Source organism: Mobula hypostoma, chromosome 1 (assembly GCF_963921235.1).
Source record: "Mobula hypostoma chromosome 1, sMobHyp1.1, whole genome shotgun sequence".
NCBI lineage: Eukaryota > Metazoa > Chordata > Chondrichthyes > Myliobatiformes > Myliobatidae > Mobula > Mobula hypostoma.
This window is the reverse complement of record NC_086097.1, coordinates 91590723-91617444: the sequence shown is the minus strand read 5'-3', so window position 1 is coordinate 91617444 and position 26722 is coordinate 91590723. Positions and strand designations below refer to the sequence as shown.

The 26722-nt window shown below is 42.5% G+C and overlaps 1 protein-coding gene across 10 annotated transcripts in view; it reads left to right on the top strand.

The window, feature by feature from the left end:
• The window catches only part of pacs2 (phosphofurin acidic cluster sorting protein 2), a 301158-nt gene that overhangs the window by 251222 nt on the left and 23214 nt on the right, over positions 1–26722 (top strand). For 6 of the 10 annotated variants that reach the window (XM_063052632.1, XM_063052615.1, XM_063052624.1 and 3 more), the window contains 3 exons: positions 2223–2377; positions 13951–14061; positions 17997–18105. In XM_063052632.1, coding sequence (XP_062908702.1) covers positions 2223–2377; positions 13951–14061; positions 17997–18105 — 375 coding nt within the window. Of the gene's footprint in view, positions 1–2222; positions 2378–13950; positions 14062–16124; positions 16209–17996; positions 18106–26722 lie in introns of all 10 variants that reach the window. The other 4 variants (XM_063052597.1, XM_063052606.1, XM_063052602.1 and 1 more) reach the window with 1 other exon arrangement.

Below are 26722 nucleotides of genomic sequence, written 5' to 3'. Positions count from 1 at the left end.
TTTATTCATTTCCATTGATGCTGTCTGATCTGCTGAGTTCCTCCTGAGTTTTATATGTGTTTTCCAGCATTGGATTTCCAGCATTTGCAGACTTTCTCATATTTACAGATTTTCTATGCTCTTTTAATTCCAGTTTCTTTCACACTATCAACCATTGGCAGTAATTCCTTTCTCAACAAAAGCATTTTGTGTTAGAACTCTCACCCTAGATCTTTAATTTGTACCATCTCTTAAGAAGTGGCTTAAAGCATATCACTCTGACCAGACTTTAGGTTTTATTGAAAAATCATTATCAAAACTTGATGGACTCCAAATCACGGTCTCTTTGGGGCCTTTTGCTATTGCCTGCACGTTGGGGAGAGAGAATGGTGCTTCTGTTGGTGCAAGTGGTGGGAGGGTCAATGTTTCTGTTGTTTGTGCGGGTAGGGGGAAGAGGATTTGGGTTTTGGGGGTTTCTTGTTTCGTGGATGTCTTCGTGAAGAGTAAGAATTTCAGGTTGTATACTGTATACATTTTCTGATATTAAGTTGAACCATTTGATTTGAAAACTTCATAAATCACCTAGTTCAACTGGAATGCATCCATAATTGCCGAAAACTACAAAGGAAGGTAAAAACATTGGTCTCAATTATTTTAATTTTCAGAATTAATGATAGAAAACTGAAGAATTTGTAGTGTAAAGAAAGGGGAGACAGTAAATGAGCCAGTAAAGTAACAGGAAGAACTAAAAGAACTAGGGAAATCATCAACATCGATTGTATTAAGTTCAGTCTGACTAATCCAAAGATATAGTTCATTAATGCAACAGGTGTCTCTGGCCTTCAGTTGAAGAAGTACAGAAGAATAAGGGTAGATCTCATTGACATGTACCAGATACTGAAAAGCCTAGATAAAGTGGACAGAGAAAGGATGTTTCCTCTGGTAGGAGAGTCCGGGATCTCAGAATAACAGAATGTCCCTTTGAAATGGAGCAGACATTTTTTCAGCCAGATGATGGTGAGCCTGTGGAATTTGTTGCCACAGAGGGCTGTGGAGGCCACATCATTGGGTATATTTAAGGAAAAGATTGATAGGTTCTTGATTGGTAAGAAGGAGAAGGCAGGAGAATAGGGCTGAAAAATAAATCAGCCATGATTGAATGGTGGAGCTGTTGCAGTGTCTTTTAAATAAACAAAGCAATACTGATTTTTATATTAAGTTCTTGAAGATGTTCAACAAGAGCGATGAAAATTATAAGTGGCTGAAGAATTAACAGAATTATTGGAATACTAATAGATAAACTTGCTTAGTAACATGAAGCTGAGGGTGATCGGTGATGGATGTTTTCAGACGGCTGGGGGAGGAGGCTAAAAGATTTGCAAATGTCACTTTTGCTTTGCAATGTTGATACGTGGCTGATGTTATAAAATGTGTAGAAGTTTAAAAAACTGGCTAAGTAGTAGTGATAAGGATAGTTAGAGGCCTCAGAATGACATGGGCATAGTGTCGGTAGGTGTGAAGTAGTGATGACTTATGAAGAGTGAAAATGGAAACATATCACAAATGGCAGTATCTTGAAAACTACGTGGCTACATATCTTGGTACTTGTATATAATCAAAAGGCACTAGGTGGAAGGCCATGTTGATGAGATGGTTTATAAATGTAAAAATAAAAGCCAATGCATTATCCTTTAACTGAAAAGAAACACTTCTTATGCCCTAATTGGAATATTAATAAAGATACAAAGATAGTAATGCAAACAAATCTAATTAAGAGGAAATGTTGGCATTGTAATCCTTGGGGGAAAAAAGCAATCTACCAGCAAGAGCTTTTGTTGGAATAAGAAAAGAAAAATTAAACTCAGACCAAAATTCAAGTTTTTTTTCAATGATACCTATTGGGATGTGCAATACTGTCTGGAAAAAAGTAGCAGCAGCTGATTCATAAATTTTGAAGAGGAATAGACAGCAAACAGAAGATGAAGAACATAAAGGGTTATGAGGCAAAGGAAGTATATGATCATGATTTCTCTTTCCAAAAGCCAGCACAAACTTGCTCAACCAGATGACCTCAGTCTTCATTATTACATGATCTGCAATAATACCACTTCCAATGGCTCGATGTCAGATTTTGTTTGAAATGAACCTTGAGATAATTTAATGTTAAAACTTGCACTTGTGTGTTAGCTTTTGTTAAGGCTGCATTTTTTTTAATACAGACACCAATTTTCCTTTGTTTTCAGCTGTAACTGTAACTCCCAAACTCCAAATCCCATTAAAGTGACTGTGGCAGGAGCCCAGCATTTCCTGAGTGCTATTCTACGGCTCTTTGTGGAGCAGCTGTCGCACAAGACACCTGACTGGTTTGGCTACATGAGGTTTCTCATTATTCCTCTTGGTATGTTCATTTCACAATTGAAAATATTGTAAAGTAGCTCATAATATACCATAATGCCTGAAAGTGCCTTTTTCTATTGCCGTCCCCAGTTAGCGAACTGGTTTACCAGACTTTCTTAAGTCGATTTTGTGCTGAAGTCAGAAAATGTGCAAGGGTCACTCAGTGGTATAGCAATGAAACGCATACAAGGCTAAAAGAACAATTACAAAATTGGAGAGAGATCTACCATTTGTACGTCAGATTTTATAATTTAATAACATGAGCTTGCTTTTACGTAGGGTTGTCCATAAGTCAGGTGATGGTAACCTGTATGCAGCCTTCATGTTGATTTTGTTTTGGCAGGAAAATTGTCTTTAAGCATCTGCACTCATTGAGTATTTGTGTAGGTAGTTTAGTTGTTAAATAATAAAAGAAAGCACAAGATATATCAGGCAAATGCTGTCTGTGTCAAGGCTAAAAAGTTGTAGAATGACCTCTAAAGACAAAAAGGTTTTCCTTATGCTTCCATTAAGAATTATTACAGCGATGCTGGAGGCCAAAAATAAAAAGGATCTGAAAAGCTGTGCTCCTCAGTAACACTGACAACTGAGCACGAGTGGAGCATAAAATAAAGGATGAATAAAGATGATCCACAGAACCGTTATTCAATTTTGTTTCCTACCTCTTATGTTCTAGACAGTAAATCAGAATTAGAATTATTATCACTGATGTATGTCATGAAATTTGTTTTGCAGCAGCAGTACAGTGCAATACATTAAAAATTACTGTAAGTTACAGTGTGAAATATATAAAAAATGTGGAAAAAGAAAGCAAAAAGCGAGGTTGTGTGTATGGGTTATTGGTCCTTCAGAAATTTGATGGTGGAGGAGAAGAAATTGTTCTTAAAACTGTTGAGTGTGTGTCTTCAGGCTCCTGTATCTCTCCCCTGATGGTAGCAATGAGAAGAGGGCATGTTCTAGATGGTGAAGTTCCTTAATGATAGATGCTGCCTTCTTGAGGCACTGACTTTTGAAGGTGTCTTCAATGGAGCTAGCTGAGTTTACAACTTTCTGCAGTTTATTCTGATCTTATGCCGTTGCCCCTCCATACCAGATGGTTATTCAACCAACTAGAATGCTCTTCACGGTACTTTTGTAGAAATGTGCTAAAATCTTTTGTGACGTACCAAATCTACTCAAACTCCTAATGAAGTACAGCTACTGTAGTGCCTTCTTCGTAATTGTATCAATATGGTGCACCTTGGATAGATCTTGTTACGTATCCCATAACTGGGTTGCCAAACCAGCAGAAATGGACCACTTAGTTGGAGTCTGGATTACTGGAACTAAGAAAGTTTTATTAAAGAAATAAGCAACACAGTACTCTAATCAACAGGATAATAAATGCAACAGTTCAGCAATGATAAACACACATGTACACAGAACTAGGATGATAGGATCAATCAAGCTCTATCGCCGTCTAGGGGTAAATGACCAGTTTCAAGTGACGCAAAGTTCAGTTCAATTGAGTTCAGTTCAGTTCACAGTAATCACTGTTGTGCCATTGGGGGCGGGGGGCAGAGAGGGAACGAATAAATATTCAAATTGGATTCCAAACAGGCCTTCGATATTCCTCGCAGTCAGCTTTCGGGCGAGCCCTTTGTAATGTCTTCTGAGGTCACTGACTGTGACCCCTCCATTCCAGATACGATCGTTCTTCTGCGGTGAACCCGGCACCCAGGCAAGGGTGGACACACACACCAGGTTCCCGCCGATCCGTACCTTTCTACCCTGTGTGTCTATGGCTGGTCCCGCGACCAGACCTCCAAAAAAACTCCCACCAACTAGTGGGGGGGCACACCGCTTTCAGGGTCTCGTTACCTCGTGGAGTCATGTGTCCCTTGCCTTAGCGAACCTGTCCCTTTTTATCCCCCTGCTGGGGTATCGCCTGTCCATCACACTTCAAACAGTTCAGGGTTCAAAGCCCCGGTCTCTGACAATACTCGGAACTGTGTCTCCTTTCCGTTAATCCCTCTCGTCTCTCATTAACATCTCTTGAAGGTTCCCCCATTGTCCTCTTATCGGCATCAATCTTCTGATAACTGGTTCTTTTGTCACATCCCTACACTTCAAAGGATTTTTACCGGGGTTAAAATATAGTCATGAATACACTATCATATACACACAAATATACATGTTTATCAGCTTTTTGGCTAATACAGAGACTTTTTAAGTTGTCAACACCTGACAGACAGTCAGCAATCACATTTTCTGTTCCTTTTATATGTGTTATTTTAATAATCCTTTAAACCAGGCTCCAACTTAGCAAACTTCATAGTGGCCGAAAACACTAATGAATTGTGATCAGTATAACGTCTCAGTGGTTTTCGCCCCGGACACAGATAACAAGGGTCGTCCCATACCAACTTAGCATTCTTTGGCAAGGGCTTAATAAGAGGGTGGGTACCATCCGCAAAGTTGTTGTTTTTTTTCTGCAAAACTTCCGATGGTACCCCACCATCTCCAAGAACCTTCTCCGGGCTCTCTTGTCTGTCGGGGTGGGGACTTCAGAGATAGCCCGCACCTTAGCTTGCATCGGAGCCAGCTGCCCCTGTCCTACCACAAATCCCAGATAAGTGACCTTCGCGTGGCCGAACTCACTTTTTGCGAGGTTCACTATCAGGCTGGCTTCAGACAGCCATTTAAACAGCTCTTCTACCACTGAAATGTGTTCCTCCCACGTGTCACTCCAGACTACTACATCGCCAATATACACTTCTGTGTTCTTTAGCCCTTTTGACACTGAATTAATCATTCTATAGGGGTGTTGCTCACTAGGCTGACCTGACGTGACAACCACCCCATGTACCGTGACGTTCGGACATCCGTGTGCGTGCCGTTTAACTAGCTCGCTTTGTTCGGGGATTAAGGGAGAGACCTTATCAGCCAAGCTGGCCAAAACGATAGACTTCTCCCATCTGGTTGGCACCACACTTTTCAAAATGGGCCCTCCCCTTATCAGGTGGCACCCTAGCTTCATTAATTTTCATGATATCACCAGCTAGATTTGTTTTCTGATCGTGGTGAGCTTTTAACATGTTAATAGCCTCTAACTGTGTTAACTCACATCTACAATAGTCAATAACATCCTTCCTCCTGTGCAGCCAGTAAAACTCTTTCATGATTTCGCCGACTGTTTTCCTCCCCCCAAAATATCCACCGAGGGGTATCTTGTGGGCCAGGTTAAGAATCTCATCCCCATAAATTTTTGGTACCATCCTCCATTCCTCATCTGCGAGCACGGTACTTGGTCTCCCTTTCTTCCTTAGTACTCCCTCCTCCACACAATAGCCTACTGGCTCTCTTTTTAATTCTGCTTCAGAGAGAGCTGTCCCCACCGAAACCATCAGCTCCTCGTCTCGCTCCTGCGCCTGTACAAATTCCTTCCTTTCTAATGATAAATCTACCTTAATTTCCTCACTTCCTCCTGTTTCACTTTCTACCCCCTCCTGGTACAAGGCTGGTAGAAACGTCTCCGCTAGAGCTATTTCGGCAGTCTTTCTGGACATACGCCAAGTCACTGCGCAAACGGGATAACCCTGTGAGTCCATGGGCAGGGCCTCAATGCTGGCAGGCAGGCCTGTCAATTTTACTGCGGATACACTTCCCCACCGGCGAGGTCATTACCGAGCAAGATCTCCACGCCTTTCATCGGTAGTTCGAGCCTCACCCCTATCGTGACTGGTCCAGAGACCAAGTTGCTTTGTAGGTGTATCTGGTGCAAAGGCACTGCTTCAGTCCCTTGCCCAATGCCTTTGACACTGACCTCCCCAGTCTGGGTCTCTGAACTAAACTCTAACACACTCTTTAATATCAATGACTGACACGCTCCCGTGTCTCTCCAGCTCCGCACTGGAACTGGTTTTAACCCCTCCTTCACTGACACCAATCCGGCCGAGATAAACCTCTCGCGCCCTTCCTGAACTTTGGTAGCCCTCTCCTCTCCTAGCGGTTTGCTTACCAGCTCAATACAGCCAGTCAGAAACGCCGCCTTTCCTTTTCCCGTCTCCTTCTTTGGGGCAAAGCACCTGGACGCAAAGTGTCCGACTTTCCCACAATTATAACATACCACCCCAGGAGACTTCCTACCAGACTGCTCCCGGTCTACCTTGGCCTTCTCACTAGTCCCCGGCTTACTTTCTGACTTTTCTGGCGGACTCTCCCCGCCGTCCTGACTTCCCTTCTGGTAGCCTTTACTCGGGGCAAACTTCGTTTTATGTGTCAACGCCTACTCATCTGCTAACTTAGCAGTTGCGGCTAAAGTGTCTGCCTCTTTCTCATCTAGGCAGGGTCTCATACCGTCAGGGACACAACCTTTAAACTGTTCAATCAGGATCAGCTGTAGCAGTCTGTCATAATCCCCATCTACCCCTTTCGAGGCGCACCAATGCTCACAATATGTCTGCATCTCACGGGCAAACTCTAAATACGTGCGGTCCCACTGCTTCCTCGCATTCCGGAACCTCTACCGGCATGCTTCCGGGACCAACTCATAAATCCTGAGGATGGCCTCTTTCACCAACTCATACCTCTGGGCATCTTCCGCGGACAAAGCCGAGTAAGCTTGTTGGGCTTTCCCTTTAAGTACACTCTGAAGCAAAACAGCCCATTTATCCCTCGGCCAGTCCTGACTTGCAGCAACTTTTTCGAAATGGAGAAAGTACCGATCCACATCGGTTATCGTCAAATGGGGGAACCAGCCTAACCTCCTGGGTCGCCCTGAACCCTCCACCTTGGTTCGGCATGGGCCCCTGCTCGGCCCTTATCTTTAACTTCTCCAGCTCGAATTCCCTTTCCCTCTGTTTTTCTTCTCACTCCAACTGCCCCTCTTCTCGCTCCAACTGTTTGTGCCTCTCTCTCTCTTGCCGTTCTAACTGTTTTTCTTCATGTTCTAGCTGCCGTACCCGGAACTCGTGCTCGAGTCTCAGTTTTTCAATCTGCACCTGTACTGCGTCTCCACCAGGTTTTTCCATGGAGGTTTCACCTCCAGCTCCCCTTGGGGAAACACACCTTTAGATACATAGTGCTCTACGATAGCTCTGTGTATCTCCTTTCTCCTCATTGTCGACTTCCCCTTAACAAGATTCAACCGTTTGACCACAGCTGCCAATTCCGCTTTCCTGGCATCCTCTAATGCCTCCAAGGTCGGCGCCTTTAGAAATTCCTCAATCTCCATTTCTGCTGTTTGCCTTTTCTTTCTTTCGGGAATTTTAACCCAATCAATTTACCCCGTCCCAAATTTAGCGTTCGAAATCGCGGAGGAGAACCCCACTTATGTTATGTACCCTGTAACTGGGTTGCCAAACCAGCAGAAATGGACTACTTAGTTGGAGTCTGGATTACTGGAACTAAGAAAGTTTTATTAAAGAAATAAGCAACACAGTACTCTAATCAACAGGATAATAAATGCAACAGTTCAGCAATGATAAACACACATGTACACAGAACTAGGATAATAGGATCAATCAAGCTCTATCGCCGTCTAGGGGTAAATGACCAGTTTCAAGTGACGCAAAGTTCAGTTCAATTGAGTTCAGTTCAGTTCACAGTAATCACTGTTGTGCCGTTGGGGGCGGAAGGGGGGAGAGAGAGAACGAATGAATATTCAAATTGGATTCCAAACAGACCTTCGATATTCCTCGCAGTCAGCTTTCGGGCGAGCCCTTTGTAATGTCTTCTGAGGTCACCGACTGTGACCCCTCCGTTCCAGATACGATCGTTCTTCTGCGGTGAACCCGGCACCCAGGCAAGGGTGGACACACACACCAGGTTCCCGCTGATCCGTACCTTTCTACCCTGTGCGTCTATGGCTGGTCCCACGACCAGACCTCCAAAAACTCCCACCAACTAGTGGGGGGGGGGCACACCGCTTTCAGGGTCTCATTACCTCGTGGAGTCATGTGTCCCTTGCCTTAGCGAACCTGTCCCTTTTTATTCCCCTGCTGGGGTATCGCCTGTCCATCACACTTCAAACAGTTCAGGGTTCAAAGCCCCGGTCTCTGACAATACTCGGAACTGTGTCTCCTTTCCGTTAACCCCTCTCGTCTCTCATTAACATCTCTTGAAGATTCCCCCATTGTCCTCTTATCGGCATCAATCTTCTGATAACTGGTTCTTTTGCAACAATCTTCAGAGATGTTAACACCCAGGAATTTAAAGCAGCTCATCCATTCCACTACTGACCCCTTGATAAGGACAGGTACATGTTCTTCTGACTTCCCTTTCCTGAAGTCTGTAACCAGTTCCTTGGTTTTATTGACACTGAATGCAGGTTTGTTCTTTTGACACCACTCAACTAGCTAATCTACCTCAGTCTTGTATGCCTTCTTGTTAGCATCTGAGATTTGCTGACAACAATTATGTCACTGGCGAATTTATAGATGGCATTTGAATTATGCCTAGCCCCACAGCCATGTGTGCGGCAAGATTAGAGCAGTATGCTAAGCATGTATGCTTGATGTGTGTCTGTACTCATCAGCAAGGAGGAGTTATTATTTCCAATCTGTGGTGACTATGGTCTTCTGATTAGGAAGTCAAGGATCCAGTTGTAAAGAAAGGTACAGGGCCCTGGTTTAGAAGTTTATTGAATAGTACTGAAGGGATGATGGTGTTGAACACTGAGCTGGAATTTTTAAACAGCAGCCTGATGTAGGTATTGCTGTTGTCCAGGTCAGCGGTCCCCAACCACCGGGCCGCAAAGCATGTGTTCCCGGGCCGCGAGGAAACGATATGATTTGGCGATATGAGTCAGCTGAACCTTTCCTCATTCCCTGTCATGCCCACTGTTGAACTTGAATGCACATGAGGTCATTACACTCACATCATCTATGTCAGCGCGGGAAGAAGATCAACTCCTCGAATATTCAACTCTTGTCAATGGACACCACTCTTCTTCTGATTGATGTCCTTTTGAAGCAGGTGGGAACCTCTGACTGCAGCAGTAAGGCATTGAGCACTCCAACCAGTTGATTGTCACAGGTTTCAGTACCCTGCCAGGTACACCCTTGGGCTTGTTGTCTTGCAAGGGTTTACCCTCTTGAAAGGTGTTCTGTTGTCAGCCTCTGAGACAGAGGTCACAGGGTCACCAGATGTTACAGGGGTTTGCACAGTGTAGGTTTATTCTTCCTTTCAAAGCATGCATAAAAGGCATTTAGCTCATCTGGGAATGAAGTATCACAGCTATCTATGACTTTAGGTTTCGCCTTGTAGGAAATAATGGCTTGCAAAACCTGCTTTAGCTGACAAGCATTCGAGCTCATCTCTAATTTCACCGAAAATAGCATTTTTGCTCTTTATAGAGCCTTTTGTAGGATGTACCCTAGACTTTTTCTAGAGTACTGGATCATCATTCTTGAATGTAATGGATCTAGCCCTCAGCAGACTGCGAATCTCACTGGCTTCTGGTTTGGGTATGTCTGGTATTTTCTTCAAGGCACGTACTCATCCACACAGTTCTTAATGGAAGTTAGTAACAACTGAAACATATTCAGATCAAAAGCTGAGTCCCTGAATATGGTCCAGTCCACCCATTCAAAGCCTTCCTTGACCTTACCGTCATGGTCCTCACCACTGATGTTAGAGTCCTCAGCCTCTGCCTGTAAGAGGGAGTAGAAGTATAGCCAGGTGATCAGGCTTGCCAAAGTGCAGTTGTTGGATGGCACAGTACGCATCCTTGATGGTGGTTATACAGTGGTCAAGTGTGTTGGCTCTTCTGGTTCCACAGGTAACATTGATGGTAGTTGTTCAAATACTTCCTCAAGCTAACCTGGTTGAAGTTCCCCACAATGACTGGGTAAACATTAGGATTTGCTGTCTCTGCTGGTCACAGTGCTCAGCTCCTCCAGTACCAGCTTGATATTGGCCAGGAGTGGAATGTACGTGCAACCAGGTTGACAGCAGAAATCTCCTTCAGTAGATAAAATGGACTACACTTGACTGCTAGATCTTCCAGATTGGGGGAGCAGGACTGAGATAAAACTGCCACGTTTGTGCACCACAATGAGTTAATCGTGATGCAGATGCCACTGCCTCCGCCTTTTCCTGAGGTCACAGTCTGGTTAATGTGGTTGGAAGATGAAACCTTCGGGCTGAAGCACTGTGTCCAGAATGCTAGGGGTGATTCTTGTCTCTATGAAGCAAAGTATGCAGCAGTCCCGTGATGTCCCTCTGGTACTGCAGTCTTAGTCTGTCTTCAGTTAAGTTTTCCAGAGACTATGTTAGCCAGCAAGATGGTAGGAAAAAGATGAGAAAATCTGCAGATGTTGGAAATCCAAGCAACACACACAAACACATCCTCTTCCAAGGATGGTAGAAAGTCAATGCCCTGCATTTCAGTTTTACCTGCAGCCCAGCCCAAAGGCCCTGCTTTTTTAAAGGGAAGCTGCAGTCCAGAGTCTTTTGAGACAGATTAAAACAAATTTGCTTACTGAAGCATCTATCTGTCACTGGATTTCAACTGCAATAGTCCTAAATGAGAATATTTGATGATTCCCTTTGGAGCTGCACACAGAGCCTCCACTCTGGCAAATGCGTTGCTATTTCTCTGTTGTACTATGGGCTTTGGCAAAAACTGGAAGTAGAGGAACAGATGGTTACATTTACTGAACTTGCACAGGGAGATGCTTTGGAAATGAGGGTATGATATTAAAGCTTTACTTAATAAATATGACCCAGAATGTGAAGAGGGAATTCTAGGTGGAAGTGGAGGGGCATTGTGCTTTTTTGCTGACCCAATGGAAAATAAGGGAAAGAGGAGAAACGATAGGAGCAAACGTGTGGGAAATGAAACAAGTGTGGCAACAATCTTGGCATTTGTGGAGGAGGGGTATTGCCTGACCTCTCAAGTATTTCCAGAGTTTTGTATATTTATTGTGGAATGTTGGTTGATGGACTGTTTGAAGAAGTGAAGATAGAGGAAGCAATGGAACAAGGGGAAAAAGGTTGAAGTTGGGCCATTTACAGCTGAAGGAAAATTCCAAAGGAAAGGTAATGATATGTTCTAGTTCAGAATGAATTAGAAATTACACCAAAGTATTCTTCAGTATATGGGTTAACATGACAAAGGGGTAGAAGAAACTAAGTTTTGTGTAATCACATGAAAAATTAAGCATAGCTAGGATGCATATAGGCTCACACTCTTTATTTGGGGGAAGTAGGGAGAAATTAATCAAAAGACAAGTTTAGCCAACAATAGGGGCGCTGTGGTAGTGCAGTGGTTTGCACGTCACTAGTACATTTTGGGGTGGCAAAGTTCAGAGTTCAATTCCTGTGACAGCAGGGTTTCCACCGGGTGCTCCAGTTTCCTCCCACGCTCTAAAGACGTATCGGCGAGTAGGTTAATTGGTCATTGTAAATTGCCCTGTGATTAGGCTGGAGTTAAATAGGTGGGTTGCTGGGCGGCATGGCTCATTGGGTCGGAAAGAGCCTGTTCCATGCTCTATCTATAAAGAGTAGGTTGGTGGTAGACTGGAGACTGTTTATGGTGCTCCATGATCGAGGAAAACTTGGAGCTTTCTCAGAGCACCTCAGTGGGGATTAGAGCTGGAGATGGATCAAGGATCAGAAGTAAATAGGAAATAAATGGAAGCATGACATAGCATAAGGCTGGACAAAAGATCAAGAAAAGTCAAGATCAGAGGAAATCTGTTCCACAGGGGCAAGAACCCAGTGAAATAACGGGCCTACCATAGCAAACCTGTCTCTGGATCTTGAGAAGGAAGACAAAGAAGGAGAGTGGATCTGTGAAGTGGATTTCAGAAAAGATTCCCAAGGGGTCAGACTAGGAATGATGGTTTGTTGTTCACTGTTGGAGTTAGGTGGTAGCATGCGGAATTGTCAGTGCACTGCCTTTCAGCCTTCTCAGGAGAAGGTTGTTTGTGATTTTGGATGTACCTTGGTGCTGTCTATGGAGATGAAGAGCAAATGTTAGGGAGAATCGCCTTCAAATGATTTTGCTACCTCCTGCTGGCCAGCTCATGAGCAGCATGGCTTGTTATGAAAAGATAAATTATTTGCCTGTGCTCTGTCAGCTATTGCTCCTTTTGATTAAAAACTAACAAGGAATTAAAGCACTGAAAATAAATGTTTAAAAACTATGAAGAGATTAGGGTTAATGCCACGATTGATATGATTACACCAAGGTGTGAGTGAAATATGTTTTAATGAACAGAGTGGTAGGCTGTGATTTTTAAAATACTAGTTCAGTTTTGTTTTCTGTGAATGATTATTACTTCATTGTAACACTGCGGAGACGTGATTTGAATTTCTATCTCGTGGCTCGGTGTCAGCCATCTGTTCTGCTGCCGGCTACCCATGTAGAATTCCAAATGAAGTGCTATGTGGTGGCTCCGTAGAAAATTCCCAAGGACCTGGAACATCTGCTTGTTTTGGTAAAAGCTCCAAATTGATTCTTTTGAACCTAATTAGGGAGCTGTATTGAATGGTGAAATCTAATACCTTTTTAAGTCATTTAAAAATATAACAGGGATATACATTAAGAAGAATTAGCTGATACGATACAGCTTTGAGTGAGGTATACATGGGTCATCTTCAATAAAGTAGTTAGGAGGAATGTGCACAGAATAGCTTGCAAAAGATTTATTCCCATCTTCTTAGTAGCTGTGGATCCCTTCTCTGTCCTCAGTAGCTGATGTTTCCCCCTGCAGCCTCAGCAAACAGCTGCCGGGATTTCCTGCTGTCTTGTCACATGGTTGGCGTGGGGACTCCCACTGTGAGTGAAGGTGCTTGGACTTGCTGTCTGCAACTGACAATGTTGTGGATTTTGCTAATGGACATGCACTGCACCAATCCAATATTAGGAAATTAAAAAGGAAGTATGTATGGTTATGGGGAATGAGCAGGTTGCTAAACTGTTTACTCCTTTATGAAATAGCTAGTTTATACACAGTAGACTAATTGTACAATTCTATGGCCATTATTGCAAAAGATGAAAACGGGTGCCACATTACAGGAAGAATATGGAGGCTTTGGAGGCAGTGTAGAACTGGTTCACCAGAATATTTCATGAATTAGACAGTGTTGGTAGAAGGAGAGAATGGACATGCATGGACTGTTTTCTGTGGAGTGCCAGAAGCTGAGGGGTGACCTGAAAGAGTCTTATCAAATAATGAGAGGTATAGGTAGGGTAGATTGTCTCTATCCAGGTGAGAGGGGAAAGTTTAAAAGAGATTTACGGGATAAGTTTTGTTTTGCACAGGGAGTGTTAGGTGCCTGCCTGGGGAGGTGGTAAAATTAGATGAAGCAGCAACTTCTAAGAGGCATTTCAACAGACTTGTCAACAAACAGGAAATGGTGGGATAGAGACCATGTTCAGGCAGATGTAAAGTTTAAATTAGCATTATGGTCAACACAGTTAACATGGGCACGAAGCCCCAGTCCTATGCTGCACTATTCTATCTTCTAAATTTGGAAGGCAAGGACAAAGCTTCCATGTAAAATAAATATTAAGTCACACATTTTAGAAGCTCTATTTTTATATTATTCAAAGTAATTATGCACTTTTATTTTCTTCTCTAGGATCTCATCCTGTAGCCAAATACCTGAGCACCATCGATTATCGATACAACAATTTTTTCCAGGATGCAGTCTGGCAAGATTTTTTCACCAAAACTGAGGCCCCTTCCATAGGTAAAGAGTGTGTGGTAATGCTTTGCAATTGCCCTGTCTATTGAGTTGGGCTGCTTTGAGGTACAGTGTCTTCACAAGTGTGTTTAGTTCGTTTCTTGGTTTAAAAAGGTGATTCCAATGCTGGAGGTGTTCAAATCAAGTTAAGTTTATTATCAAAGTACATACTGTATATGTTCACATATACCGCCCTGAGATACATTTTCTTGTGGGAATTCACAGTAAATACCAAACGCAACAGAGTCATGAAAAACTGCATACAAGACAAACAACCAAAGTGCAAAAGACAACAAACTGTGTAAATACAAAAAAAAACCAAAATAATAAATAAATAAGCAATAGATATTGAGGACATGAGATGGAGAGTCCTTGAAAGTGATTCAATAGGTTGTGGGAATAGCTCAGTGTTGGAGTAAGTGAAGTTAAGTCAGGTTATTCCCTGTGGTTCAAGAGCCTGATGGTTGAGGGGTAGTAACTGTTCCTGAACCTGATGGTGTGGATCCTGAGGGTCCTGTATCTCCTTCCTGTTGGCAGCATTGAGAAGAATGGTGGTGGTGGGTGTCCTTGATGATGGATGCTGCTGTCCTGCGACAGCACTCCATGTAGATCTACTCAATGGTGGGGAGGGCTTTACCCGTGATGAACTGGGCGGTATCCACTACTTTTTGTAGGATTTTCTGTTCATTCGCATTGGTGCTTCCATACAAGGCCATAGGAGAGGCACTGACATGCTTTCTTTGTAATGGCAGTTATGTGTTGGGCCCAGGATAGATCCTCTGAAATAATGAAACCGAGGAATTTAAAGTTGCTGACCTTCTCCACCTCTGATCCCCCGATGAGAACTGGTTCATGGACCTTGTGTTTCCTCCTCGTGAAGTCAATTACCTGTTCTTTGGTCTTGCTGACATTGAGTGAGAGGTTGTTGTTGTGGTACCACAGCCAGATTTTCAACCTTTCTCCTATATGTTGATTTGTCACCACCTTTGATTCGACCTGTGACAGTGGTATCATCAGAAAACTTGAATATGGCATTTAAACCTAAACAAGGCATTATCTATGGATGTATTAAAGAATTTGCATTTAAGTTGCAGTAACAAGAAAAGTGGCTGGTCTAGTGCTTTAAATGAAAGTTTCTTTATCTTATTTGAAATAGTAATTTGCGACATTGTGCCCACCTAAAAGAGCCTTGTACAAATGTCAATAAAACCCTTGAGATAATGAAAGGCTCCTTAGTGCTGCTCTGAAGCTCAGACTTAGATTTTATACTTCAGTATCCAGTATGGTACATAACTGAAAACTACGAGTCTATGAAGAATGTTACCACTGGGCCAAGCCAATCTGGGAGTTAGTTGACCAATCATTCCCCAGTCCTCTAGTACTTTAATTCTCCTATCATGTCATTTAATTGCACTTTGAATAATATTTTTCAATAATGTTCTATCCTTGATGAAGTCATTATTGAATAAAAGCATTTATTGTTTAGTTAGTTTTCATTTCATGGAATGCTTAAATATGATGACAATAAATCAATGGAAAATAGTTCATGAACTATTCAGCGTAACATTTTACAGAAGTCAAATGATTGGTTCAGCTTCTTGGCCTTTAAAATTTATTTGATATTAAAATCCTAGAACTGTCCTTTTGCTTTAATAGCCACAATTTATGAGTGAAATGCCAATTTGTATGACATTATTAACCATCAGTGCTAATGATGGTCACACTTTGGTGCATGTAATAGTTGTATTTTTAAAATGAACCATCTGAATGCCTAATCTGTCGTTCAATTTTGACACTTGCTGAAAACCCTTTTTTTCCAAAAATACTTCTCTTTCTGCTACTGACAGTTCAAATGTCCGGGATAAAATTTATATGTATAAATAGATATATCATGCTGTCTCAAACATGTGGGAATAGAGCAGATCTTGTTGTCTTGGCCTTGTATTTACCATCTGATCTCTTAAGGCTGAGTTCAAAGGAAAATAGAGAGTATTGGCATGTTCTGAGAGAATCTATAATTGAGGATGAATTAACTAAACAAAATTAACCACTGATCTGTGCCTCTGCAGTACATTCTCCCTGTGACTCGGGTTGTGTGTTCAAGTGGTTCTCTGGAGTAAACAGTCTAGGCCGATGCTCCGGTGCAATACTGGGTGAGGTGCTATACTATCTTTCTGAGGTTCTGTCTGGATGGATATACAGTGGGTTCTGGTTAATTGGGACACATTGGGACCGGCACATTTTGGCCCAATTAAGTGGCTGCCCCAATAAGCCAAAGTTTCAAGGAAGTAGTTAAAAAGTCATTAAAAAAAAGACCATTTACCGTTTAAGTGAGTAACAAGTTATGAATTAAATACTTAATATCACTGCTAATACTACTACATTACTATAAAACTGTGTATTAGTTCCTAATAGTTATCATCCAGAGTAGGCTACTGTGTTTTTTTGATTGACTGTAAGTGAAGAAAATTAGTGCAGATAATGGAGTGCCTTCATACAATACTTTCAGATGATTGCAATCTCCAGATCTTCATTTTCATTGTAACACTCAAGATGATTGTCGATATTCAAATTTTTCATATTTCCTAACTTATTGAAGTAGTGAAATTGTTTCACTTTCACTCCAGCTGTTTCAGGCATCTCCATGCTTGAATGCTTGAAACCGCAGATCAAAGCGGTTCAGAAATATCTTGCTGCTTATTTGTCACAAGTTATCAGTGGCAAGCATCGTGGATTTTTTAACACAAACAAGCAACTGATGCGATTTAAAAGTTGTTTTGTTCTGAGCACTGTGTTGTATCTATCAGCCATGAATTGCACGTGACTGACTCTAGTTAGGAACTGTTCAGCAGCAGTCTCCTGTCCCAATTAAGTAGCATAGTGCCCCAGATAAATGAAGGGAATCTTGTTTTTATTTTCTCAATTAGTTTTTGTTCCTTAAAAGTTGTCCCAAATAAGTGACTACCCTGATTAACCTATGGCCCAATTAAGCGGAATCCACTGTATATAAAACAAAATTAGAATACTGCAAGTCTGGTTCACTGGTTCATTAGCAAGACCGACTGTGGGGGAGCTGTGTTTCCTTGTTTGTGATGAGGAATAGGCCGGGGCCGAGGTGAGGAATAGGCAGCCACCCAGTGGAAGGGAGTCGAGGTGGTGTGGGAGAGAGCAGGGCCTCTGTTGGATGTGCTGGAACCCATACTGGGTTGGGGGGCTGTCCCCTCTTGTTGATGCTGCCCTCTGGTGGTCATTCAGTGCTGCCACCCAGTGTTCACTCAGTGCTGCTCTCCGGTGTTGGCTTGGTGGAAGAACAAGCTGGACCAGGACAATCTACGTTCATGCTACGCAGGGACTTGGGCTGTATTTTTTTTCTTTGTGACTATAAGTTTGCTCTGAAATCGTAGCTCTATGTGCTTTTTGGGCTTTGTGCTATGTGCAGTATGGTGTGTGCTGTTGGCAATGTGTTTTGCATCTTGGACCCGGATATATCATATATGGTTAAACTTGAACTTGAAAATTGAGCAGTACCATGTGTAGAAGACCAGGAATATTCTCTCCAGTTCACAATCTAATATATGCTCCTCAATGAACAGGCCCGTAGTAGATTAACTGATCATCCTTTCATCACTGGTTGTAAAATAACACTTTAGTCAAATTGAGTGCCATGTTTCCCACATTACAGCAGTAACTACCATTCACTGACTGATACCCAGTTGTAATGAAAACTATTTCTTTCAAATGCAAGTTCATGTTTTCTTTCGTATTGCATTGCTCTGTATAGTGTTCTTAAAAGTTGGAACAAAGAATCTCTGATCAAAGTTCATTTCAAAAGTACTTTTGTTTTTGTCCAGTTGTTCATTTTCTGAATACGTCTGTGCATTGGTGAGAAAGGCAGACTGTTAATTAACATTGTTTAACCTGTTAATTGTGTCTAATTGCAGTGCAGGAAATACCGGATGTTGTCTCTAGAGTTACCCAGTACATCTCCAATGCAAACATTGCTCACCAGTTACCTATAGCGGAAGCAATGTTAACATACAAGCAGAAAAGGTACAGTTGTTACTTTCATACCATGTGGTTGGATTTCTTTTCGAAAGTTTCTATAGACATTGCACAGTGTATGAATGGGAAACACATGGAGGAACTTTAGCATACAGCTTTGACAGCAACAGTTTCCTTGGCTTTCATCAAAATCAGATGATGGTAGCCATGTCATTGTATGCTAACTTTGTATAACTTCTACATGTTATCATAAAGGTTCTATCAACTGAACTGTTTACATTTCTGTTCTTTGGTGAAATATTAATGTAATAATGCAGGTCTGTGATTGCTGTTTTACATGCATCTCATGTTGTGGAGCATTTTATCATGGCATGCACCTCATTACAACATAGAGTTCTTGGCAGCCATTAATCCGAATCCCTTTGGCTTGAATGTACTTGTGAGTGTAAACTAAAATGCCAATAATAGTTAACAATAAAAATATCTCAGCACTGAGTACAGACATCCCACCCTGCAAAAACTCATTTCAGGCAGGTGGCACCATCAATTTATGGGAGACTTCCGGGAGAGGTGGGATGTCTGCAATAGAGTAGCTCCTTAGCAGCTAGCCAGCTAGTTTAAATAACGTTAGCTATGCTAATGAACGAATGACACCTGTTAAACTCACCTCAACATGTCTTTTACAGTCTTAACCCACCATGGACAATAGAAAAGTCATTGTTGCAAACAGTGCAGCGAGCAACACTGTCATTATTTTGACCCCTATTAGGCAGGGGTACACTTTAGTGTAGTCTGGGGTGACGTATATTTTATATTTTTTTTTGGAACACTCTGTCATGGCGCGCTCTCGCGCTCTCTCTCTCTCTCTCATGGTCACTCGCGCGCTCTCAAGTGTGCTCGCTCTCTCTCCCTCCCTCACTCATGCGCTCTCGCTTGCTTTCTTCCTCTCTCGCACGTGCTCTCTCTCATAGTTGCTCTCGCGCTCTCTCTTGCTTTTCTCTTGCTCGCTCTCAAAAAAATTGATTTCCGTGATATTGTATATAACTTGCAGCATCAGGGAGCCACTAGTAATATGCAGGAGACTCCCAGAAGTTCCGGGAGAGGTGAGATATCTGTGAGTAGGCCTTGCTGAAATTAAACTATTAAAAAAGGAAAGATTTATGGTTTTTTTGCTGCAGTAGTTCTGTGCAGATGCAAGTTGGGAGAGTTATTTTCTCTTATGTTGTTAGGTTGCAATCCTTAACCAAAGTTGTTGATAGAAATTGTTGTCAAGGCTCAATGTATAAAGGAGCTGGAATAGTGACAATAGTGTTGCAGTTGGTAAAGGGATATTGGGAAGGGTTTTTAACGGTTCTTGTTTCAGTCGAAGCAAGCAGCTGAGAAGAAGGGAGTGAAGAAATCGGGTAGAAAAAGTCATTTTTTTTAAAAACACTGCTCAGGGAGAAGGGTCTGCACTGCGCAGGCACGTGACGTAGCGCGCCAAGGTTTAAAAAGCAGACCGCCATATACAGCGGCCATCGTCGGAGTGGACTGAGTCAGAGTGGGACGGCTTTGTCTCAACAGGCTTCGGCGAGAACAGGCAGAGGCCAGGGTAGGTTCTGGTAAGTTTTTTGTTCAGATTGTTTAGTGCAGTGAGAATGCCAGGCAGGATGTTGGAATGCTTCTCTTGCAGGATGTGGGAAGTCAGGGAGCTCTCTGGTGTCCCTGACAACGACACCTGCAAGAAGTGCATCCAGCTGCAACTCCTGACAAACCACGTTAGGGAACTGGAGCAGGAGCTGGATGACCTGCGGATCATTCGGGAGAATGAGGAGATTATAGATAGTAGCTACAGGGAGGTAGTTACGCCAAAGGAGCAGAGGACAGGAAATTGGGTCACTGTCAGGCGAGGGAAGAGGAAAGGGCAGGCAGAGCAGGGTTCCCCTGTGGCCATTCCCCTCAACAACAAGTATACCGCATTGGATACTGTTGGGGGGATGACTTACCTGGGACAAGCTGCAGTAGCCGGATCTCTGGCACTGGGTCTGGCTCTGCAGTGCAGAAGGAAGGGTGGAAAAAGAGGAGAGCGGTAGTGATAGGGGACTCGATAGTTAGAGGTGCAGATAGGAGGTTCTGTGGTCGTGACAGAGAATCCAGGATGGTTTGTTGCCTCCCGGGTGCCAGGGTCAAGGATGTCTCTGATCGCTTGCATGACATTCTGAAGTGGGAGGGTGATCAGCCAGATGTCGTGGTACACATTGGTACGACATAGCAAGGAAGAGTGAGGAGGTCCTGGAGAGTGAGTATAGAGAGCTTGGTAGGAAGTTGAAAAGCAGGACCTCGAGGGTGGTAATCTCAGGATTGCCACCTGTGCTAGGTGCCAGTGAGGGTAGGAATAGGATGCTCTGAAGAATGAACAAGTAGCTGAGGAACTGGTGTAGGGGGCAAGGTTTCAGATTTCAGGATAATTGGGACCTCTTCTGGGGCAGGTGGGACCTGTACAAGAGAGACGGGTTACACTTGAACTACAGGGGGACCAATATCCTTTCAAGGAGGTTTGTTAGTGCTATTGGGGAGGCTTTAAACTAGATTTGCAGGGGGATGGGAACCAGAGTGCCAGAGCTGACAGTGTGGCTGGGGTGAAAATAAATGATGTTAAAAGTTCAAGCAAATCCGCTGATAGAAAGTTTGTGAGTGGTGGTAAAAATCTTCTGAGGTGTATATATTTCAATGCTAGGAGTATTGCGGGGAAGGCGGATGAGTTGAGGGCGTGGATTGACACGTGGAATTATGACGTTATAGCAATTAGTGAAACTTGGCTACAGGGGGGGACAGGACTGGCAGCTTAATATTCCAGGGTTCCGATGTTTCAGATGTGATCGAGGCAGAGGATTGAAAGGTGGGGGGAGTAGCATTGCTTGTTAGGGAAAATATTACAGCAGTGCTCAGGCAGGACAGATTAGGGGGCTTGTCTACTGAGTCCTTATGGGTGGAGCTGAGAAACAGGAAAGGTATGGCCACATTAGTGGGATTGTATTACAGACCACCCAATAGTCAACGAGGCTTGGAAGAGCAAATCTGCAGAGAGATAGCAGGCAACTGCATGAAACATAAAGTTGTGGTGGTAGGGGATTTTAATTTTCCATACATTGATTGGGACTCCCATACTGTTAGGGGTATAGATGGTTTAGAGTTTGTAAAATGTGTTCAGGAAAGTTTTCTAAATCAATATATAGAGGGACCAACTAGAGGGGATGCACTATTGGATCTCCTGTTAGGAAACGAGTTAGGACAAGTGACGGAAGTCTGTGTAGGGGAGCACTTTGGTTCCAGTGATCATAACACCATTAGTTTCAATTTGATCATGGACAAGGATAGATCTGGTCCTAGGGTTGAGGTTCTGAACTGGAAGAAGGCCAAATTTGAAGAAATGAGAAAGGATCTAAAAAGCGTGGATTGGGACAGGTTGTTCTCTGGCAAAGATGTGATTGGTAGGTGGGAAGCCTTCAAAGGGGAAATTTTGAGAGTGCAGAGTTTGTATGTTCCTGACAGGATTAAAGGCAAATTGAATAGGAATAAGGAACCTTGGTTCTCAAGGGATATTGCAACTCTGATAAAGAAGAGGAGGGAGTTGTATGAAATGTATAGGAAACAGAGTAAATCAGGTGCTTGAGGAGTATAAGAAGTGCAAGAAAATACTTAAGAAAGTAATCAGGAGGGCTAAAAGAAGACATGAGGTTGCCTTGGCAGTCAAAGTGAAGGATAATCCAAAGAGCTTTTACAGGTATATTAAGAGCAAAAGGATTGTAAGGGATAAAATTGGTCCTCTTGAAGATCAGAGTGGTCGGCTATGTGCGGAACCAAAGGGAATGGGGGAGATCTTAAATAGGTTTTTTGCATCTGTATTTACTAAGGAAACTGGCATGAAGTCTATGGAATTAAGGGAAACAAGTAGTGAGATCAAGGAAACTGTACAGATTGAAAAGGAGGAGGTGCTTGCTGTCTTGAGGAAAATTAAAGTGGATAAATCCCCGGGACCTGACAGAGTGTTCCCTCGGACCTTGAAGGAGACTAATGTTGAAATTGCGGGGGCCCTGGCAGAAATATTTAAAATGTCGCTGTCTACGGGTGAAGTGCCGGAGGATTGGAGAGTGGCTCATGTTGTTCCGTTGTTTAAAAAAGGATCGAAAAGTAATCCGGGAAATTATAGGCCGGTGAATTTAACGTCGGTAGTAGGTAAGTTATTGGAGGGAGTACTAAGAGACAGAATCTACAAGCATTTGGATAGACAGGGACTTATTAGGGAGAGTCAACATGGCTTTGTGCGTGGTAGGTCATGTTTGACCAAATTATTGGAGTTTTTCGAGGAGGTTACCAGGAAAGTGGATGAAGGGAAGGCAGTGGATATTGTCTACATGGATTTCATTAAGGCCTTTGACAAGGTCCCGCATGGGAGGTTAGTTAGGAAAATTCAGTCGCTAGGTATACATGGAGAGGTGGTAAATTGGATTAGACATTGGCTCAATGGAAGAAGCCAAAGAGTGGTGGTAGAGAATTGCTTCTCTGAGTGGAGGCCTGTGACTAGTGGTGTGCCACAGGGATCAGTGCTGGGTCCATTGTTATTTGTCATCTATATCAATGATCTGGATGATAATGTGGTAAATTGGATCAGCAAATTTGCTGATGATACAAAGATTGGACGTGTAGTGGACAGTAAGGAAGGTTTTCAGAGCCTGCAGAGGGACTTGGACCAGCTGGAAAAATGGGCTGAAAAATGGTAGATGGAGTTTAATACAGACAAGTGTGAGGCATTGCACGTTGGAAGGACAAACCAGGGTAGAACATACAGGGTTAATGGTAAGGCACTGAGGAGTGCAGTGGAACAGAGGGATCTGGGAATACAGATACAAAATTCCCTAAAAGTGGCGTCACAAGTAGATAGGGTCGTAAAGAGAGTTTTTGGTACATTGGCCTTTATTAATCAAAGTATTGAGTGTAAGAGCTGGAATGTTATGATGAGGTTATATAAGGCATTGGTGAGGCCGAATCTGGAGTATTGTGTTCAGTTTTGGTCACCAAATTACAGGAAGGATATAAATAAGGTTGAAAGAGTGCAGAGAAGGTTTACAAGGATGTTGCCAGGACTTGAGAAACTCAGTTACAGAGAAAGGTTGAATAGGTTAGGACTTTATTCCCTGAAGCGTAGAAAAATGAGGGGAGATTTGATAGAGGTATATAAAATTATGATGGGTATAGATAGAGTGAATGCAAGCAGGCTTTTTCCACTGAGGCAAGGGGAGGAAAAGAACCAGAGGACATGGATTAAGGGTGAGGGGGGAAAAGTTTAAAGGGAACATTAGGGGGGACTTCTTCACACAGAGAGTGGTGGGAGTATGGAATGAGCTGCCAGATGAGGTGGTAAATGCGGGTTCTTTTTTAACATTTAAGAATAAATTGGACAGATACATGGATGGGAGGTGTATGGAGGGATATGGTCCGTGTGCAGGTCAGTGGGACTAGGCAGAAAATGGTTCGGCACAGCCAAGAAGGGCCAAAAGGCCTGTTTCTGTGCTGTAGTTTCTATGGTTTCTATGGTTTATTGAATGATATTGCACAGGATGTTTAATAAAATGCAGGACAGTAGCATAGTGGTTAGCACAAGGCTTTACAGCACAGGCGGCATGGGTTCAAATCCTGCCACTGCCTTTAAGGAGTTTGTACGTTCTCCCTGTGACAGCGTTGGTTTCCTCCAGGTGCTCCTGTTTCTTCCCACAGTCCAAAGATGTACAAGTTGGCAGGTGAATTGGTGATTGTAACCTGTCCTGTGATTAGGCTCGGAATATGTCGTGAGATTGTTGGACAGCATGGCCCAATGGGGTCAGAAGGGCCTATTCCACACTGCATCTCATAAATAAATAAAGAGTTAGATAGACAAATAGATGGATCAGTGAATGAAAAAAATGTTGGAAATACTCAACAGGTAGGGCAGCAGCTAGGGAAGAGAAAGAGGTTTGACGTTTCAGCCCTATGATCCTTTGTTAGAACTTGTGTGAAAGAAAGCTGAGTGTGTTTACTTCCAGAGAGGTTAGGGATGGATAGATAGGATGAAGTGAATCTCTGATAGTGTGAAGTCATGGTTAAGAGCTCAGGGTTACTGCTGCATTAAGATGCTGGTCAAATAATCAGCTTGCTGGATTATTGAGGGCCGTTGGAGAAAACGTGAACAAAAATCTTGAAGTCTGAGTGGTGTGGACAGTTAAGGAAAATAGAAACAAAGGAATGTAAAAGCTGTGAAATACAGAACTGTTAAACAGGTCAGACCACGCTAATGGACAGAAGAAAAACTGGATTGTTACAGATACATAACAGCTGGCAGAATTCATCTGTTCTGATACAGAGAAAGTGAGTAACCTGAAGCTGGAAAATTCAGATTGAATCCCAAAGGCTACAGTGTGTCCAGATGGAAAGTGACATGCTTTTCCTGAAGCATATATGTTGGACCATTACTGGAGACCACAAGCAGGTTGGTCAGAGTGGGATGGAAAAAAGTGACAGACTGCAGGAATCCCGGGTTGGCCCTGGTGACTGAGTATTGTATCAGCCAGGCTATGTTTTGTTTCTGCATTGCAACTGCTCTCATTAAACCATCAATCAAGTTACTTGAATAGTTTACCTGATCACAGCAGAGATAGTTCTTTCTCCTATATAACCCTCCCAGGCCTCTGCAATTTAAAACTGTGTTTCTCTCTTTCCCAGTTCTGGAACACAAAGGGTCTTGGATCTGAAGAATTAATTCGGTTTCTATTTCCACAGCTGCTGCCTGATCTGCTAAATGTTTCCAACAATATTTTGTTTTTATTTTTGACTTCCAACTTCTACAGTTGATTCTTATCAACACTTGGATTGATATCATTCATGTGGAGAGATTATTGATTCTTGAGTTAACAAATTCTTTGATTGCTCTATGTGTGGTGAAGAAAAAGGAGTAGAGAACCCCAGATCGTTCCTTGTAGTTATCTATGTTCTGTTCCTTTTAATCACCTCTAAATTGCACAGATAATCATATTTTTAAATATGGTTTTGATAAGCAAAGTGCCAATGGTAAAACTCTAAAGTTTTAATAATTGCCTGGTTAATTACTTATCTCTGAAAAGTCTGTTCCTCATTCTGATGTCAGATCTTTAAGAATAGACCCTTTACAGGGAAGAATACAATGCTTCCTGCCTCTCACTCATGTCCAAGTCATGTTACACATGTCAAGGATTATGGCACTTATGCTTTACCAACCTTTTGTGTGTGATATTTTAAGACTCAAATGCCCCTTCCAGTTGGCAGATGTTATTCAATATTACACAAGTTCTCTGCAACCTTTTGTCAGTTAAGTGCCACTGAAGCATAATGTGTCAAAACAGCCGGAAAAAGTAACTGAAGCTTGAGGCTTAAATGGATTTTCTACCCATTATTTTGCTGGCTCTTCAGTCAGCCAGTTTTGTTCGCGGCGGTTATTGGTTTGACGAAGAATCCTGGCTGCTAAACCATACACTTAAATTACAATCAATCTGAAGGACGTCAACAAGATAATGCTTAGGCTTAAAATAATTAAACTTAAAATTGAAGCTGCTTCAAAATGCCAAAGAGCTTGCCTGTGCTAATGACTCCCACATTATTAGCATTAAATATTCGAGTCATGGAACACTACAGCACAGAAACAGGCTCTTCGGCCCATCTAGACTATGTCAAACTGTTATTCTGCCGAGTCCTATCAACCCACACCTGGACCATAGCCCTCCACATTGCTCCCATCCATGTACAGTACTTAGCCAAATTTCTCGTAAATCAAACCCTCATCCATACTTCAACTGGCAGCTCGTTCCAAACTTGCATCATCCTTTGAGTGAAGATGTTCACCCCCAGGTTACTTTAAATATTTCAACTTTTACACTTAACTTATGACCTCTAGTTCAAGTTTCACCCAACCTTAGTGGAAAAAGCTTGCTTGCATTTAACCTAACTAAATCTCATAATTTTGTATGCCTCTATCAAATCTCCCCTCATTCTCCTATGCTTTAAAAAGTAAAGTCATACCCTATTCAGCCTTTCCCTATAATTCAGACAACATCCTTGTAAATTTTCTTTGTAGTCTTTCAATTTTATTGATAGTTTTTCCTGTGGTTAGGTGACCAGAACTACACACAATACTCTAAATTTGGCCTCACCAACATCTTAACCAAATTCAATGTAACATCGGTACTCTGAATTTATGAATTTAAATTACTTCCTAAAGAAGGGACTTGTCCCACAATGTCAACTGTTCGCTCTTTTCCATAGGTGCTGTCTGGCCTGCTGAGTTCCTCCAGCATTTTGTGTGCATTGTTCTGATTTATGAAGGTCAATATGTCACTAGCTCTCTTTAGGACCCTACCTACCTTTGACACCACTTTCAAGAAATTAAGGATCTGTCTTCCAAGATCCCTTTGTTCTACCACACTCCTCAATGCCCTCCCTTTCTCCCAAAATGGAACAACTTGCACTTAACTGCATTAAATTCCATCTGCCATTTTTCCATCTGGTACAGATCTCACTGTAAGCTTTGATAACCTTCCTCACTGTCCACTATGTTCCCAGTCTTGATGTCATCCACAAAAGTGTTGATCCAGTTTACGACATAGATTGTGGGTATAGATGA